Source organism: Ruditapes philippinarum, unplaced genomic scaffold (genome assembly GCF_026571515.1).
Source record: "Ruditapes philippinarum isolate M1 unplaced genomic scaffold, ASM2657151v2 ctg7559_1_1_1_1, whole genome shotgun sequence".
Taxonomy (NCBI): domain Eukaryota; kingdom Metazoa; phylum Mollusca; class Bivalvia; order Venerida; family Veneridae; genus Ruditapes; species Ruditapes philippinarum.
The window spans coordinates 23282-42764 of record NW_026853237.1 but is presented as its reverse complement, the minus strand read 5'-3'; the positions used below and the strand labels follow the sequence as shown (position 1 = coordinate 42764).

At 32.2% G+C, this 19483-nt stretch overlaps 1 protein-coding gene across 1 annotated transcript; it reads left to right on the top strand.

The window, feature by feature from the left end:
* Nucleotides 1-2323: 2323 nt before the first annotated feature.
* LOC132736203 (uncharacterized) lies at nt 2324-4495 on the top strand. Its single transcript, XM_060723300.1, has 2 exons — nt 2324-2375; nt 2504-4495. Exons 1-2 carry the CDS (start codon nt 2358-2360, stop codon nt 3263-3265), a joined length of 780 nt encoding a protein of 259 aa, XP_060579283.1. The 5' UTR covers nt 2324-2357; the 3' UTR covers nt 3266-4495.
* Nucleotides 4496-19483: the final 14988 nt, after the last annotated feature.

Below are 19483 nucleotides of genomic sequence, written 5' to 3'. Positions count from 1 at the left end.
TCATTAACGCTTTTCTCTTCCGGATAAGAAAGATGGGTAATAAGTCGCCAGGAACGATCTAATTTTGGCACCAGTCCAAAAGCGAAATTCTTAAATTGTTCACCGGTGAAACCTTAAACGGGACGGAGAATCTACCAGGTATAACCGCATTATTGATTCTTTGCTTTAATACTTGGGAATTTAATTTTGCAGATTTTAAATTTTGGCCTCAAGCGAAACTCGTTGCCCAGTAAAACCCAGACGAAAACCATTAAAAACAACCAATAATATTTCCACGTCCTGCCTATTTGTGTAACCTAATAAATAAGTAATCAATAAATGTACATGTAAAGGCGATTTCCCTAAATTCAAATAAAAGTTAATGCCAACTGGTGACAGGGTGCCATGGTCTAACATCTGTGTAGAACCTGGGTCCGACAAAGTGCTGACCCTTTAGAGAAGTGGCTGTAAGTAGTCTCGGTCCCCTAACCTGCATTCTGTTAGAAGAGCACAGTTTAAGAGGGTGGTAGGTACCGCAATTTAAACAATTATGTCTGTACTGACGTGACATTTTAGTGCACTGTCTTTAGTGAAAATCAAAACACTTTTTGTGCTTCTTTGCATACTGATCCAATAAATATTAGGAGATGCACTAATGTATAAAAATCAAAGCTCATAATCTATCTTGCCAAGGCGCAATCTAAACTGTTGGTCATAAGGCTTCATTTTTTTATAACAAAACGCCTGTATCTGTTTATCACTGACCTGATCTCATTCGATCGTAGAGAAAAAGAAAAATGTAAGACGGTACACCGGATACTGTAAGCAAGGCAAACTATGCCGGTGTAAATTATCGAACTCCAATAACTCATGACTATCAATAAACGATAGGAGTTAGAACTTTTCTTTGACAAACATTTCCTTCGTGAATGTCATGATCTTGCACAAGTTTGTAGTAAATTCATTTACAACATTTTTTGTCTCAGCTCCGACACGCTGATCGATTACTTAAATTAAGGTATTAGGACCCTAATGTGCACTATCAGGAACTAAAGAATTGACATCATAGGTCAGATGTATACCTTATAGTACACCTGTATGCAAAATTTAAACAAAGTTTACCGTACGGAAATCAAGTTATGGCCACTTTTCTGAACTCAAGCTAGGATGTTATGAGGGCCCTTTTTTAGAAATGAGAAACCTTTAAATAATCTGCAATAACATTCTAATGAAAAATGTTTTCCCATGAATTTTTGGTAAGAAACAAATAGTACCATTCAGTTAACAATCCACATAAGCAAAATTATGGTTTCTACTTAAAATTTATGAAGTCTGTATAAAAATGTTACCCTACCCCACCCATTTTTACCACATGTCTGACCATTTTTCTACTTAGGGAGCCTAATTCAAAAAAATCTTAAAATTTACCCAAATGAGTGCCTGTTTTCAAAGTTTCCCTAAATTTTTAAAAAAGTATATTGCTTGATCTTGTAAAATATGAAATACTTTTACCGTCTAGTTTTGATTATATTACACTTTGAAAATATCAGGTACCATATTTATTACTAGATTTAGAATAATTTAGCCAATAAATACCTATATAAATTAAAAATTCAAAATTAAACACTTTTTTCTTTCCATATGGGACATGAGAGATACATAAATAATGATAAAAGAAAAAAAGAAAGAAAAAAAAGTTGACCCTTCTGGGGATTGAACCCATGGCCCTCATTTTCAATGTAGTTAGCAGTAATTCTAGCCTATTTGAATACTCTTCAAAGCGGAGGTAATGCATTAGGGTGCTAATACCTTAAATGAACTTAACTTCTTGCGAGTGAGTCCGTGTATGTGCAATGTTTATTTTTTTATGAATTTCGGATGTTTTGCAAATATCCTATTTGATCATGTTCCATTTAAAAGTATATGAATTATTTCAAATATTAAAGCAACATGCCCCATATTCATGCTAATTTTTATAAAAAATAAAATAAAAAATTTACATGTATTTTCATTTTAAGCATTTTTTTTTCGTTGCAATAAAACTTTTGGCAGTCATTCAAGTAAGAAAGTACTATGTACAAGTGTTAGTTCATTTATTTGTAATGCATTTAAGCTATTCATAGACAATCATAAAGTATTCAACATAACAATACATTATGTCATATTTTATCTGTATTACGTATATTGATCCCTGGGTGAATAAAGACAGTTGAATTGAATTGTATACAATACCCTATTCATTTAGCGTTTACTTAACAACTGTGATTAGAAAGTCGTTTAACAAGGTAAAGGGTATGAATCATTTTCCATACATGTCCTCTTTACTATTTGTTTACTTCACATACTCATGTTTTGGTTTCGATTATACAAGCGCATACATGTTAATCGTTGTTAAGGTAGAGATACGCTTTGTGCATGTTCCTTTTTTAAAGCTATTATTCAAATATAGATTAAACGGTTTAACTGTAAAATGGAGTTCAGTATTGTATATTTATATATTTTAATTATTACGATTTGTTCTAAGAGATTCCAGGTTCAAGGCGACACGAATCATGGTCTTGAAAAGTTACATGAAAAGCCTTTGGACATAGAAAAAAGGTACCTACGATGGAATAATAATGGATATTTAGTTCCAAGTCAAGGTTCATCTTATGAAGTGGTGTATTTACAGTCTCATCCCGCGAATGTTGCTGTAAAGAGTGGTGTAAACTACATGGCATTCACCCTGTACATGAGGAACGGGCGAGTAGTGGCTCCAAACACAGGAATATTTCACTTTATCGATTCCGATATTGCCGTGGAGAATATACATCACTGTACAAGAAAAACTATGCATGCTGGAGCTTACTATCATTTTTATGGCAAATGTCCAGAAGAAGAGCAAATGATTGTAGCATCTGGATATTGTTATCAAGGGTCAAACGGACGAGGTCTTGTCTATAACTCTATAACGTTCAACAGTGTGGCAATGACGTACGCCGATGGACGATACTATCTCAACAACGAGGACAGGACTGTTCATCCATACGAACAAAACTTGATCAAAGTATGTTTCAATAAGTGGAAAGACAGCGGATTTCAAGTAAATTCGTGGACATGCTCTACAAGGAATATTCCGTTTGCGTCAGGACTTACAAGTGACTTTGGAAAAAGATCCAAACGTGCTTCTACGTCATGCAATAACTGTGAGTGTATTCCCGTGAATGGATCTTCACGAATGGAATACTTTGGTGTGCTGATAGTTTTCACGTGTTGGCTTGGCGTTAAAATTATGATGCATTGGTAAAGTTATATGGCAGATATTACAACGCAATGTTATATGATTTTGTAAAAAAAAAGAATTTTCCTAAATGCTCTTATCTTAATGATATACTCTGCTTGTGTAAAATATTTTTATCATAGAAATTTATTGAAATCTATAAAAAATTTACTTAAAATATCATATTTGATGACAAGAATGAATAATTTATGTATGGGAAGCTGCATTTCCTGTTACGGTAGATGTAAAATCGATTCTTTCTTAAAAATGACAATATATTTTCTTATCGTGACCCCTTATAGTGTGTAGAATTTTAAACATTATAAGATATCTACTTTGTGTGAAGCCAAATCGTGTTTATTTTATATTTACAAAGAGGAGCAATTAAACGTGTACTAATATTTTCCTTTATTAAATTTGAGCATAGTATATCTTTAACACTCTATTACTTAACTATCTTTAAAATTTTATTTCGAATGTTAGTTGAGAGCAATCATTATGGAGAGTTTTATTTTAATTTTGAAATTATTTTTTTAAGATTTGTAATTTTTCTTAAAATTGTCATGTTTCTTGTATTCGCTATATAAATGCGACAATTCTAGTATTAGTTACCAAAAAACCTGCGATTACAGTGTTTTAACAAACTATGTATTTTAGTTAAAATGAAAAAAAAATATTTTCAATCAAATCTAGACATCTTTTGTACATGCCTGCACATATGGCTTTCATAATTATATAATGCTAGTTGTACCAGTCATTTGAGGAAACACTGTATTCTTCACCCTTGCCTTGTGGTATAAGTTAAGCAGCTAAATTGATATAAAACAAACAGTCTAACACCAGACACTGAAAAAAGAAGTTATCTTTCGAGAACAATGAATACAAATGAATACAAAGAAAAATAGATGACAATATACTCGTATGGTACGAAATATTTCTAGAGACAACTAAACCTATATGGAATTAGATAAAAAATAAAACCATTTGTAGTTGTTAACAGACCTATTTGTAAACATTTGATATTTTTGTACATTACTTTATAGAACTTTTAAAAAGGGGTCAATCTCTCCGTCCTCTTTGCAAAATTTTTGTGTTTGCGTTTTTGTGTGTGCGTGTGTGTTCTTTCTACAACTGTCACTTTTAGATTAAATATTTTATATCTAAACATATTTTGCAAGGTGTCTTCTTTTTTACGTTTTATAACTGTAAAACGAATTTTCTTTGAAATGGTTGAAGCTAAATTTATCAATAATAGGACATGAATATAATTTTCATTCTGTATAAAGGGCAAACTAATGTTTTAAAATGTTGCAATAATTCATTTAGAAATTGTATGATTTTGACTTCGACCCAAAAAGCCGTACTTATTGCCAGAACACAAAATAAGGTGGTTCAACTGTATAGGACTTACAATAAAAAGCTTTTGGAAAATAGAGAAGAATACCATTCTTAAGGTACAGTGTGCTTTCGAATGACGACTTTGGCAAGAGGTTAAAGACTCAGACCTGTGAGCTTAGTATCTATAAGCTTGTATAGCTTCCTAGACAATCGAACTAGAACAACTTTTGTGCAAACTAAATGGTTTGCCAGTTCTATGAAACTGTTGTCATATGATATTTATCATGGGACGGACATTCAATTTGACACTCTTGTGCCAGCCTATGAGAATCTACATTATTCCCCGACGATAGATTAACAATGAGCGGTGGCTAGATTCAAAAGTTTCTTCTGACAGATGTTTTGAAAAAAACAATTATCTGTCCTAAATTTTATTTTCCTGTGAAATAAAAAGCGCCAAATACATTTTCACTTTACCAGTAACGTAGAAAAAAGTATGTGGGAAATCTAATAAAATAAACATAGATGAATAATAAATATACGAGTACATAATCTATAGATTTTGTATAAAGCATTGCTATATTGACAAAGAAGAGGTAACATTATACATTTCAATACATTACAATAATTTGTGCTATTTAAATAATACAAGCCTTTATGACTATACAATCGATTACAAGTAAATGTATGGATTTCTCACTTGTTCAAAGAACGCTATGTTCACAACTTTAAATTACAAACAGTTTGAAAGGCTACAAATACTCTTGGTTATAATCATTTCTAAAGATAGTGATCTGTATATTTGTTGATCTAATTGGAATTTGCTTGAGAAAAATATGAAAATAACGAGTTAAGATATTCACTCTAGTTAACGTTTATCAATGTCACTAATACGGAAGTTTAAAGGGAGACACAGGCAAAATTTTCATTTCTTTATTTTGAATATTTCATTCATGATTCATGTTGTCCTCAAAATAAATGCACAAAACATTGTTACAGGAACAAATCTTTTCTCATTATAAAGTATTAAATGATGGTTTTCTAACCTGACCCACGTGGGCCAGGTTTCAGCGTTAAGATTTCACAATAATTGTCACAGTGAAATTTTGAAACGTTACAGAGTATGTCAAATGAATGACTTAGACTTGTTTCAATCAAACAAAACCCACACTATCTGTTATTGTAACTTCAAGTGTTTGTTCAAGTCACAAAACTTGTTTTAAAACTACTCGATGATTCTGTCGGCTTCTAAATTTCGTTTCACAGATATAGATATATTTCAAACCCAAAATGTATAGAATTTAATACAGAAATTCATGCTGGGATTTTTAAAAAAAATGTCATTTTAGTGTTTTGAGTTCATAAGATGATTTTAATTTTTTTGTCATTAATTTGCCTGAGTATCCCTTTAAAGACCCACGTGTAACCAGTTTAATTCTAAGGAACAATAAGCTTGCAAATAATAAGAACTTTTGGTTTAGATCATTTCTAAAAATATTTATCTGTAATTTGTTCCTATGGATGTGAAAATGATCAAGATTAAAGTATTCATACTGGCTTACATTAATCATTGTCATTAAAATATTGTTTTAAATGTTTATTTAATCATATAAAGTCAATGAAAAGGTCAACAGAGGATACATCGGTAAAAAAAGTGAAATTTACAGACATAATGAAAGAAATGAAGTTAAAAGACACTGAAAACGGAGTTCGAACGGTAAGTGTTAGCTTTGTTTATAGCTTGACATAACTTTGGTATATTATTATAGATCTGAAAAACCAGCGTGGCAGTTATAAATTTGATAAAAAAATTATGACAGATAACTTATAATACACGCTCTTTTTATATATTTGACATACCGCTAGGTCTATGTTGAAACCTCTCCTGTGCATCGGTCGAATGTTTCATTATCTCTCACTTTCTGTCTGAAGTAGCGCGGGTGTATTCAGTAAGCTGCGAAGGGAGCGTAGGTGAAACTGTTCTGTTCAGTAAATAAAAGATGATTACTAAACAAATAATATTGCTTTGTCTTTAATGCTTAGTTTCAATAATGTTTACCATTAAGTAATGACAAAAATGACCCTAATTATTTGAGTTTTATTGTTTATTTTTCAGATATCTTAATACTACAATTATAATGAACGTTGAATGCCATAATCACGTATATCTCTTTATTATTTATCCGTTTAATGAATAATTGTTAGATTAAATCCAAAACTTTATCAATTCTTACATTATTTTTTTTTATCAGTTTCAATAATAAAATGTTACTATGTTGAAAATTTACACCATACAATTTAGAGGCAATTTACAATTTTTACGGCTTGTCAGCTCAATAATATGTTCGTTAAAATCAAATCACACATGAAAATCTTTAGTTACAATCTGAAAAAAATGTATTTCATGATAAGCAAACTTATTTGTATCTCATTGCAATCAATTAAAACTATATTCTCAATTTTGACATCCCTCGTTGTTTGTTCGTTTTGATCGCGAAAACCTTTCGAGGAAAATAACTTAATTTCCATGTCATTGAATAGTTTCTTTCTGTTTATAAATCTTATCAAGAATATTTAGAAATTTACTCACCGTAATTGATTTAGGTTTCTTGTATGTATTATCTGTAAGATACCTTCACCAACTTCAGGTAGTCCAAAAGATTTAAATGATGCACAAGTTGATTCATCGAACGGGACTCGAGCATTTCCTCCTGCAATAACGGGAGGTGTCGCATTAAACGGGAATCGAAACTTAATGAATACAAATAATGCAATAACTAAAGATGCATTCGAAAAACCTGGGACTGACCCTGTATGTTCAGCTCCAATGTCAAGCACTTGCTGTTTCCGGGAAAGAACAGAACTGTTGCAAGACATAAACATGTTCGATCCTGCAACTTTGAAAACGGTGCAGGTTGTAAGTACTTGTACAAATTTTTCATTGTTTTAACTGTAGAATAAGAAAAGCAACTGTTCGTAATTTTAGAAATAAATTAACAATTACAATATTTGTACTAGTGTAAGATTATTGTATCAATTTACCCTGTTATATCTCTCAAGATACCAATTACAACAATAGTTCGTAAAATGTTTGTTCTTTTATTCAACTGTAAATGCTTCATCACAATACCCTCATTTCTTCTGACAGCCGCCAGACAGCTATATATATTTTTTTAATTTCTGTGTCATTTTTGTACCTGTCAATTACATCGGTTTTTAACTTCAGGCTCCCGTAAAAGGAACATATATGTTTCCTTGTGAATCATATAGGATATTTAGGGTATATATTCAATTGTCCATGTGTACTTGTGAAAATTCGTCGATGTGTCGTGTTTAAAGCTAAATATTAATCGTCACCTGAATGCAATAACTAAATATGTGTTATTAAAATTAGGAGCAATTATTAAGTTATTGCACTAAAGTTACGATTTGTAAGCTTTAATTATGACCTACCATTTTCCTGGTATTAGGGAAAAAACGAATACACATTTTGATAACGAATACTTAATTTCAAGACATGAAAAATAAGGTTTATGTTTACTATAACTGAAATTCTTAATATCTTCTAGCAATTAATATATGTATACTTACCTTTCTGAAATTGTATATGTTATTTGTGGATAAAGCGTTACTCATTGCAACCCTTTCATAACTAAATCGATTAAAAGAATGATTAATCAAGAGCTGGAAAAAATATGATCTCTCGGAAGAATTAATCACAACAAAATTACATAAGGGATTGTGAAAAAAACATCCCTCGCTGCCCCTAGTGTCGGCTTGAGCGGTAATCAATTTTCAAAATTTAACAGTTCTTGGGCAACCTTTTGCAGCTGCCACAAAGGCCGCTGTTGTGTAGCAGACAAGAAACATTATATTACCGAGTGTACTTAACGAGTCAAAAATTAAAATTGGATAAACATTGGCATAAAATAATTGCTTAAAATTATGTATAAATCACATATATAGGAAAGGGAGGAAGCATTGCAACAGTGTTGCAGATAACTTTCGAAATACATGTACAAAGAAAATATACTTGAGAATGTGGCTAATTTTATTACAATTCCAGTTTTATTACAATTCAGGATGTAACAAATCTTCCTATATAACTCTCTTACTCATTTATTTATTGAGATAAAAATATTTACCGAGATAGCTTCATATTCAGTATTAAATTGTAACTGCACCAAGCTTAAAACACAGTATTTAAATTTAACCGAGTGCAGTCTAGAGAAACTACGATGACATAAGTAAAACTGCAACTGGCAACTCAGAATTAATTAGAGCTATACTTGTACATAATAATAATCAATAAATGCTTTTACACTGTGTGTTGTTTAATAAAACAGCTATATAATTATCATTGCAGCGACTGAAGTAAAGATTGTGCTATAAACAAATATTAAATCATTAAAATGCATTTAAGCTATTTATAGACAATTATTATGTTTTAAGATTATATCATTACAGTACATTTTCTCATATGTTATCTGTATACAATACCCCTTTCATAATGTGTTTACAATTGTGAATGATAAGTCATATATCAAGATCATAAAAATCTGGAGACAAAGTTATCCCTCAGGGATATTAATCACAACAAAATTACAAGAGAGTTGCAGACTCGTTTTGATTGAGTCTGTACATGAGGGATAATGAATACGTGCAACATCCCTCACGCCCCCTAGCACCGGCTTGAGCGGTACTCAATTCTCAACACTTAATAGTGCTGGCATCAATGATCCCGAAGGATCATAAAGGCAGTTGGAATGTTTATAATAAACTTATATTGATTTACATTCTGAAGAACATAACCAGTTAAACTGAAATAGTCTTCTAGAATATCTGGATTATCTATTTCTTAAACAACCATTATCGGTACTGACAATACGTTAAGTGTCAGTGAGGTTAATATTAACATTCAATACATTGTAAACACAGAATTTGATAAAACTTCATGAAGTACTTTTACTTGTACTTAAATATATACATTAAGAAAAAACCGCCTCGATGGTCGAAGGGTTAGCGTCGATGACTTTTAATCCAGTAACCTCTCTGGCGTGGGTTCGATCCCCGGGAGATGCTTTGGTAGTTTAGCGCGGAGGAAGGTTGTCTAGTACTGGTGTAACTCTCAAGGAACGGTGGTTAGGAAACTACCCGCCTATATGAAATACTGTTGGGAAAAGGCGTATTTTCCCATATTTTAATAATTTAACATACGAGTTTGTTTATTTGTGTTTTGCAAAAGCGGCAAATCGCATAGGCAGGGTAAGATTGCTGTGACCATTCCATGCGGTCGATTCTGGAGTACAGTTAATTAAAATAACACAATGTATGAGCGCCGTGACTCATCGTATTTGCAGTGTACATCTACAATGTACATATCAGAGAATGCCGTACAAACACAGTTGAAGGAACACAAACAGCCCAAGCGATCCTTCGCCGTTTGAGATCACAATGGAAGCTGTTAGTCAACCTTCTACTATCAATGCATTTGCAATGTTGCGGTGATACTTGCTATTATACTAATTATTACTTAGACGTCTTGATAATACAACCCTTAGGTGAAAGAGGTTTGAGCGAAACATGCAGAATGCTCTGTCTTTCATACACATTTCATTTTCCAAGTTATTGCTTGTGTAGAAATGTTTATGACAAATTAATTGAAGCGAGCCTGCAACATTTTCAATTTTGCTGTGTTGGGATATCTTTGGGGATTCTGCTGTTTGTTTTTTATAAATTTACAAATATGGAGTCTTTTATTCTTTTGTTGTTGTTGTTGTTGTTGTTATACCCCTACCACAAAATATGGAGGGCTATAATAGATTCGCATTGTCGCGTCCATCCGTCCGTCTCCATTATCGTGTCCGCTCTATCAAATATCAAACAATCAAATATTAGACAGTATGTCGTGTCCGCTCTGTAAGTCCTACAGTAATTGAAGGATTTTCTTCAAACTCGGTTCAAATGTTCACCTCAACAAGGGGATGTGCAGAACCCATGTTGCCCATGTTTCAACTCAAGGTCAAGGTCACAATTGAAGGTCAAATATCAAACAATCAAATATTAGAGTGTATGTCGTGTCCGCTTGTTGCACATGTTTCAACTCAAGGTCAAGGTCACAATTGGAGGTCAAATATCAAACCATCAAATATTAGAGTGTATGTCGTGTCCGCTCTGAAAGTCCTACACTTATTTTATGGAAGAATTTTCTTCAAATTTTACTCAAATGTTCACCTCAACAAGGTTATGTGCAGAACCAATGTTACCTTTGTGTCGGCTTAAGGTCAAGGTCACACTTGAAGATCAAAAATTGACTTAGAAAATGTTCTGAAATTTTAACATGTACTTGAACATTTCTTAAACTAGAACAGATAATCATTTGAAACTTCAAATATATACAAAGTGTCGCAAAGAAGATATGCAGGTCAAGTTTCATAACTAAAAACGTGGGTGATGACTTTGTATTGTATTTTGACAAAGTTAAGTTCATTTTTATGTCCTCACGGGGAGAATCACGCCGTTCGTTACCCAAACAAACAAGATGGCGGATGCAGCCAAAAAGTAGGTTTTTCCCTTTTTTCTCTGAAATTCTTGATGCTCCAATGTTAAGGTACATATAATAACCTTCTCAACAATTTTCCTGGCACACACGATTTTATTTCGTCTGAAATGCGCGTCACCAGATTCGAAGCGAGAGAATTTTCCACCGGTTTGATCGTGGTAACGTACGGCATCTTCTCTAAAGTTCACTGTTTTGCTTCCATATATGTATATTAACTGAAACCACTGACTTTAAAAAGTTGTGATATGTCGTCATCTAAGCATGCATGCCCATTCTGACTAGAATTAAGTAAAAAAATTCTTTGTACTAATTTACATAAAAATTAAGTTTGAATAGAAAAACATGTTTTAGTTTTAGTGTAGTATACATGTACAACTATATTGTTAATGTTATGTTAATTTTAGTTACAGAAAGGTCAAATGTTTGTACTGGCTCTCTTCCCCTTCACAGTAATAACAGGTTAGCATAGAGTGAAATGGTTAGTATTACTTAGTTATTAAGAGAGAAATTTGGATTTGACCTTCCTTTACATATATATTTGTTTACAGTTTTCTAATTTACTGTTTCTTCTTATTTAGAATCTCTTGTATTGTTGTCGGGTTTGATGGAAACAGTGTTGTTGGTGTATGGCATTACATTTCTTAAGAAATTAAGTATAAAACGGAAGTGGCAGGGATCTCGGTCTATAAATAAAGTTCTTCTGACTGAATATTAACTGGAGAATTTTCTTGGGTCATTTGATGTAATATTGAGTAAGGACTATTTAATAATGTTATTGTTGGTGTGTAAAAGATTGTCCCGCATATGCTCAATTGAATACATTTTCTTATTGTCGTAGAATAAGTTAGGAGTTTTTCATAGTTACTTTCCATTTGGAATGGGTCGTCTGGGTAAGCAGCTTGATGGCTTTACTTCTTAATACTGCGGGCAAGTTCAGAAATTTCTTCACCATTTTTACGTACTCTTGTCCTTTATTGTGTTCTAAAGGCTTCTTCTTTATTTAGACATCCATATCTTTCAGCAAGCTTTTAAATTAGAGTATCGTAGTCCTTTTTCTCTGTACCATTTAATTCAGTCAAAAGTGATCTTGTATTTCCAGTAAGACAACTTGCTAAGTATAGCCCGGTTGCATTTTAGTTCAACTGATCAATTTTACAGCAAATCTTGAATGAATCAATGAATTCATATAAATCTTCTTTTCCGTCAAATTTTGGTGGTTTTATCTTCATATTAATATGATTTTTCTGTGTAAGATGTGTCCCTTTGGTTTAAGAGGGGAAATTGTAATGTCCTTCCTGTTTCATATGTTCATTGAAATAAATTTCTTTGACATCAATTGTTGTTCTTCCTATATCTGCATTATATATTCTATTACTTTGGTGGTTCTACTTAGATGGAGTATCTGGATAAATATGGAGACATATAGGTTGATAGTTATTTAAAGTCATCTTGGATGATAGTTTCCCCTCACTTTGTTGATTTATATCTACAGTAACAGTTATCCGTACTTCTGATTCCACTTGTTACGCCCGGTCCGGGGAGAGCCTGCTAGTCCAATTTATACATCTCAGGATGTATATCTCAGTAGTAGGCCTATATAGCGGGTAGATCACAATAGTTTCACTTCTATAGGTGTTCAATAGTCAGGGTATGTTGTATCAGGAGGAAGCCAGTAGTTACTTTAACATCTCATTTATTTATCATCAACATCATTCATTCATGTATGCGCAGTCAATGGCAATATAAATAATACATTTAGTCAAAATGGGTACATATCCGGAAAACACTCCAGTTGGGTTTGTTAACCTTAGTTACATAGATAAATGTTTTGTACAAATTTATAAATACTTGTAATAAATACGTTTATTATAGCTATTTTAATTATTAGATGATACTGGGTACTACCTTTTCAGATGGATAATTTCTATAAGACATTATGAGAAGATGTTACGTCTGTAAAGCGGACAATACCAAGTTCATGATGAAATGAACGTAATTTGTAACATAATACCATTGATATAACTCACAGATGATATAATACCGTTACGAGCAAAGAATATGAAATTGAATTTGTTTAATTATTCGATAGACGACATGATGTCGAATGTCATGATCTTGCACAAGATCGGTATAAAAATTTATCGAGTAAATTCATTTATTACATAAACCGCGGCACAGGAGTATAATATAGCCATTTAATAAAAACCGTATTACACTAATTTATTTTATGCTTTTCTGTGGATTACTGATTTATCCGTGAAAATAATATTTGATAATTTCATACTGAAATTTCACACTTTTCAATTACGAAACTACTTTTTAAGATTTTCTTGCTGACAATTTTGACAATGTCAGGCTGTTTAAAGAAAACGCAAAGCTGAAATTGATAAAAAAAACTTAAATGTAAAAAGTAAAAAAAAGAAGAAAACTTATTTCTATTCATTCAAATTTCAATCACCAAATTTCGTCTTTAATTATTTTTTTTTTTTTTTTTGCTTCATTTTACACTCTGAAAAATACATTCCTTCCACATGCAAAACTGCTCTTGATGACATTTGGGCATATAAAAGTATCCTACGAGCAATAACTGCCGTATGCTTAATGAAAAATTGGAAAGCAAAAAAAGCCATCAGCTCAAAGAATAAGTAAACAACCTAGCGTTCCTGAGCCAGCTTCCAAGTTTTCCATTTTCCTAATGGCTGCCGCTTACATTTAACAAAGCCAGGTCTAATATAAATTCGTAGTAAGTAACAGAAATATGGATGGATGGATGGATGGATGGACTTTTTCTCCTACAAGAATTGTTTGTTTTTATTATTAAAACAAGCGATCATTCATATTTCTTAATAAAATGAATAATATCACCGTCATTTAACGTTGATTGTCGAACTCATTTTTCAGCTCAAGACTTCTTTTAATGAGAAATTCCGACTAAATGGGGCTTTCAACGGGGAAAACAAATTTTAATATTAACGTTAATATTATGGAAATTTCGTTTTAACTTGTTTTAAAGCATAAAATAAAAAGAAAATGTGTTTGTTTGTTGTGTAATGTGTAATTTTATTTCATCTCGTGAACTTTAAAAACAGTTTCATCTTACACACAAACAAAATCCTCTATGTAATAACATGTTGATGTGGCGTCATTTGCGTTATAAACAAACATAGCGTCAAAATGCACTAATGTTAGCGTTACACTGTAGGCGCGTCGAAGAAAAATAACTCTTTATCTAACTGTAAACTGTTCTAATTTTGGATACGTGATAAATAGAATATTGTTTTCGTGTAGATTCAATACTTAATTTATTGAACTCGTTAAATTAAACTTTATAATGCTCGCCAGAGACTCGCTATTGATTTTATTCAACTCGTTCAATAACTTTAGTGTTAAATCTACAACCATTCAATATCCTCCACTTACAAACACTTTTTTTTGTCTCATTTGCATCCGACACCCTGATGGATTACTTCAATAATTAAATCAAACTTCTTGTGAGTCCGTGCATGTGCACGCGTATAATTTATACAACAAACAAACATACAAAATAACAAACCAACTTAATAATTATTCAACAAGATCTGTACCAAGATTCAAATAGTAATAAAATAAAATATTTAATTTTCATGAATTTCGGATGTTTGCAAATTTCCTATTTGATCATGCTACATTTATAAGTATGTGAATTATTCCAAATATTGTTGACATGTGCAATTATAAATGCTCAACACATTATTGATATTTTGGGTAATAAAGGACAGTCACATGCAAATGTTTACAACATTAAAAAACTCCTGATAGAATCTTTTCATCATTGCAAAACAGATGCCAATTAAAAGAACGAAAGAAATAAGCTTCGTAAAATTCTAAAATTTACCGTGTTCTGTTTCTAAAATGGTCAAAAAAGAATGTCTCTATACGTTTTAAGTAAAAGTAGTTTTCTTACCCGTGGTTGTGAAAACAAACTGGTATTTAAAAAATTGTTTTAGTCATACGCATTATTATTATTATTATTATTATTATTATTATTATTTAGAGGTTATTACTTGGTTGCTGCTCGGCATTATGCGATAATGGCCCGAAGATGTGCATTATGGCCTGAAGGCCGCAGGCCCGAAGGACATTAGTGACTCGAGGGCCATTATCGCATAATGCCGAGCAGCAACCAAGTATTAACGTCTTTAATACCTATGTCCGAAATACGGCATTTAGACATCGCCGCTAATCTTGGTTGTCGCCCTTTCTAAGAAACGGACAGTTGTCAATGTAAACAAAAATATGTCATTCAGTTTAACCCTCTTATTACATTTGAAAACATGACAAAACAAAATAAATATGAGACAATGTTGTTTTATTGTTGTTTATATCGATAAAAACTGTATTTTTTTGTGTGAGAATAACATAATTTTTATAGTGCCAGTTTTTATTAACTTTTGTGCCTCCAAGACTGATTTCTAGCTCCATTTGTCATCGATCCGATCTTATTTCTACAGTCAAACTGAAATCATTTTTGGAAATTCTGAGGGTTATGTTTTGTCTTTGGTAGAGTTATTCTTTTCTTGAGTTTATAAATCTTCAATGTTAAGCTTTGTTGATTGAGACTGATTACGTCATTTAAGCTGAAAGTTTTTGTGCAAGTGACTACAGTTCATTCAACGTCAGCAGCCATCTTGAAAGACACTGAGAGTTGATGACGTCATTCTGTACGTGCGCTCATTCACTCGCCCATTATGGAAAAATAATGCCGAGTAGCAAGGCGGCCGAAATTGCATAATGACCTAGATCTTGCCATAATGGCCCTGAAATACCCTAGATTTTGTTACTATATATAGTAACATAGGTATTAAATTATTATTATAAGGGTGTTGTATGTAAGGGTAATAACCATGTATCTTTAGTTGAATTGTTCTAATTATAACAGTTTATATCTGACTAAAGTTTATGCAAGATCAATGCAAATAAAAAAACATCTATTGTAAATTGGCTGTGATTCAAGTAAGAATGTTTTTTTTTATATACAAATGTTAATTCAATTTTTTATAATGCACTTAACCTTTTCATAGACAATCATAAACGTTTTAACATTACAATACATTATGTTATCTGTATTATGTATTATATTGATACCTGAGTGAATAAAGGCATTTGAATTAAATTGTATACAATACCTCTGTTAATATAGCGTTTATTATACAACTGTGAATAAAAAGTCGTATAACAAGGTAAAGGGTATGGATCATTTTAGAAAATTGATCTAGATGATGTTTTAACGCCTATAATAACCTTACATTCATTTGCAGTCTGAAGAACTTAACCACTTGAACTGACAAAATATTCTAGAATATCTAAATTATCATTTTTGAACAGCCATTATCAATTTTGACACCATGATTGGTGTAAGTGAGGTTAATATTGCCATTTAATATGATAAATAACGAAAACAATCACAAGATCATTGAAGAAAAAAAACATGAAAATTGCAACACCAAAATGCATGGCACTTTATTTAAAAGACTATTTCCATACATGTCCTCTTAACTATTTGTTTACCTCGCGTATTCTTGTTACGGTTCCGATGTTACAAGTGCATACACGTTAATCGTTGTTCGGGTAGGCATACGCGATACGCTACGTTCATGTTCTCTTAAAGCTATTATTCAAATATAGATTGAACGGTTTAACTGTAAAATGAAGTTCTGTACCGGCTATTTGTATATTCTAATCATCACGTTTTGTTCGAAGACATTCCAGGTTCAAGGCGGCACGGATCATGGTATTGAAAAGCTACATGAAAAGCCTTTGGACATAGAAAAAAGGTACCTACGATGGAATAATAATGGATATTTAGTTCCAAGTCAAGGTTCATCTTATGAAGTGATGTATTTGCAGCCCCATCCCGCGAATGTTGCTGTAAAGAGTGGTGTGAACTACATGGCATTCACCCTGTATTTGAGGAACGGGGTATCAGTGGCACCAAACACAGGAATTTTTCACTTTATCGATTCCGATATTGCCGTGGAGAATGTACATCACTGTACCAGAAAAACTATGCATGCTGGAGCCTACTATCATTTTTATGGGAAATGTCCAGAAGAAGAGCAAAGGATTGTAGCATCTGGATACTGCTATCAAGGGTCAAACGGACGAGGTCTTGTCTATAACTCTATAACGTTTAACAGTGTGGCAATGACGTACGCCTAAAGACGATACTATCTCAACGAGGACAGGACCGTTCATCCATACGAACAAAACTTGATCAAAGTATGTTTCAATAACTGGAAAGACAGCGGATTTCAAGTGAATTCATGGACATGCTCTACAAGGGATATTCCGTTTGCGTCAGGACTTACAAGAAACCTTGGAAAAAGATCCAAACGTGCTTCTACGTCATGCAGTGACTGTGAGTGTATTCCCGTGAATGGATCGTCAAGAATGGAATACTTTTGTGTGCTGGTTGTTTTCACGAGTTTGCTTGGCTTTCAAATTATGATGCATTAGTGAAGATTTATGACAGATATTACTACGCAATGTTATATGATTAAAAAAAAACAAGCATTTTTTCTAAATGCTCATATCTTAATGATATACTTTGCTCATCCTGGTGTGAAATATTTATATCATAGAAATTTATTGAAATGCTAAACACTCTTACTGATTATGTCTACTAGTAATTTGAATAACAGAATATGGGCAGCTACGTTTCCTGTCACGGGACAAGTAATGTCGTTAGACACTTTATTTTCATATTGTGGGCACATATGGTGTGTAGAATTTTAAACATTATTACATATCTACTTCGTCTGAAGCTTCTTGTCTGTGTCATATTTACAAAGATACTGTGTATCAATTGCAGGTGTATTAATATTTCTTTTATTAAATTTGAGCATAGTATATCTTTACTACTCCATTACATGCTATCTTTTAAATTTTGTTTCGAATTTTAGATGAGAGCAATCATTAGGAAAGTTTTGTTTCAAAAATATTAATTTGTAATTTATCTTAAGATTGCTGTGTTTGTTGTATACACTATATAAACGCTTTAATACTTGAATGATTATCCAAAATCTGCGATTCCAGTATTTTTTTACAAACTATGTATTTTATAGGGAAAATCTAGAAAAACTTTCTGTTCAATCATATCTAGACATCTTTTGTACATGCCTGATCATATGACTTTCATAATTATATAATTCTAGTTATACCCATCATCTGAGGAAACACTGTATTTTTTTCATCCTTCCGTTGTGTTGTGGTATGGGTACGTTAAGCAGCTAAAATGATATAAACAAACAGTCTGACACAAGACACTGAAAAAGAATTTACCTTTCGAGAACAATGAATACAAAGAAAAATAGACGACAGTGTATATGTTTGATACAAAATATTTCTAGAGTGAACTAAACCTATGCGGATTTTGATAGAAGATAAATTAATTTGTAGTTGTTAAAAGACCGATTTGTAAATATTTGATTCATTACTTTGAAGAACCTTTGAAAATGGGTCAATATCTGCTTGTATATGCGTGTTCGTGTAAGTGCGCGCGCGTGCTTTATACAATTGTCACTTTTAGGTTTGAATATTTTATATCTGAAAATATATAACAAGGAATCTACTTTTTTACGATGTATAACTGTAAAACGAATTTTCTGTGGTTGAAGATGAATGTAACAATTTAAGACAAAAATGACTTAGACATGAATATAATTTTCATTTTGTACAAAGGGCAAATTAATGTTTTAAAATGTTGCAATAAAGGACTTAGGAATGTTTTGAATGTTTTTGACTCCCATACAAAATGCTCAATCACTATAGCCGTACTAATTGCCAGAAAACAACAGAAGGCAAAGGTGGTTCAGCTGTATAGGACTTACAATAATACGCTTTTGAAAAATAAAGAAAGTAACATTTTAAGGTACAGTTTGCTTTCGGATGGCGACTTTGGCGAGAGGTTTACGGGTCGAAATTGTGATTTTTGCGATGGACGCGCCCTCAAGCACGTTCAGAGCTATGTCATCTTCACATGGGATTTCGTCGGCTACAATCGAGCAGTGTCCTCAACGGAATAACAGCCCAAGAAATAGTACATGAATTTGATCTTTGATCGCTGTTGAAAAAGGTAGGACAGCAAATTATGCTATAATTAAGGAGTAAGCTCAATAATTCCTAGAAATCATAAGTAGGAAATGAATATTTCTCCACTAAACAAAACATATTTATTAACAAATCAAAAGTTATTCATGACTCAACAATTCTAGAATATCTCGCGCATTAATTACATATTTTTCTAGGTCTTAATATGACTTAACTAGCTATCAGCTTATATGATTTGTGATAGACACTATTATAAA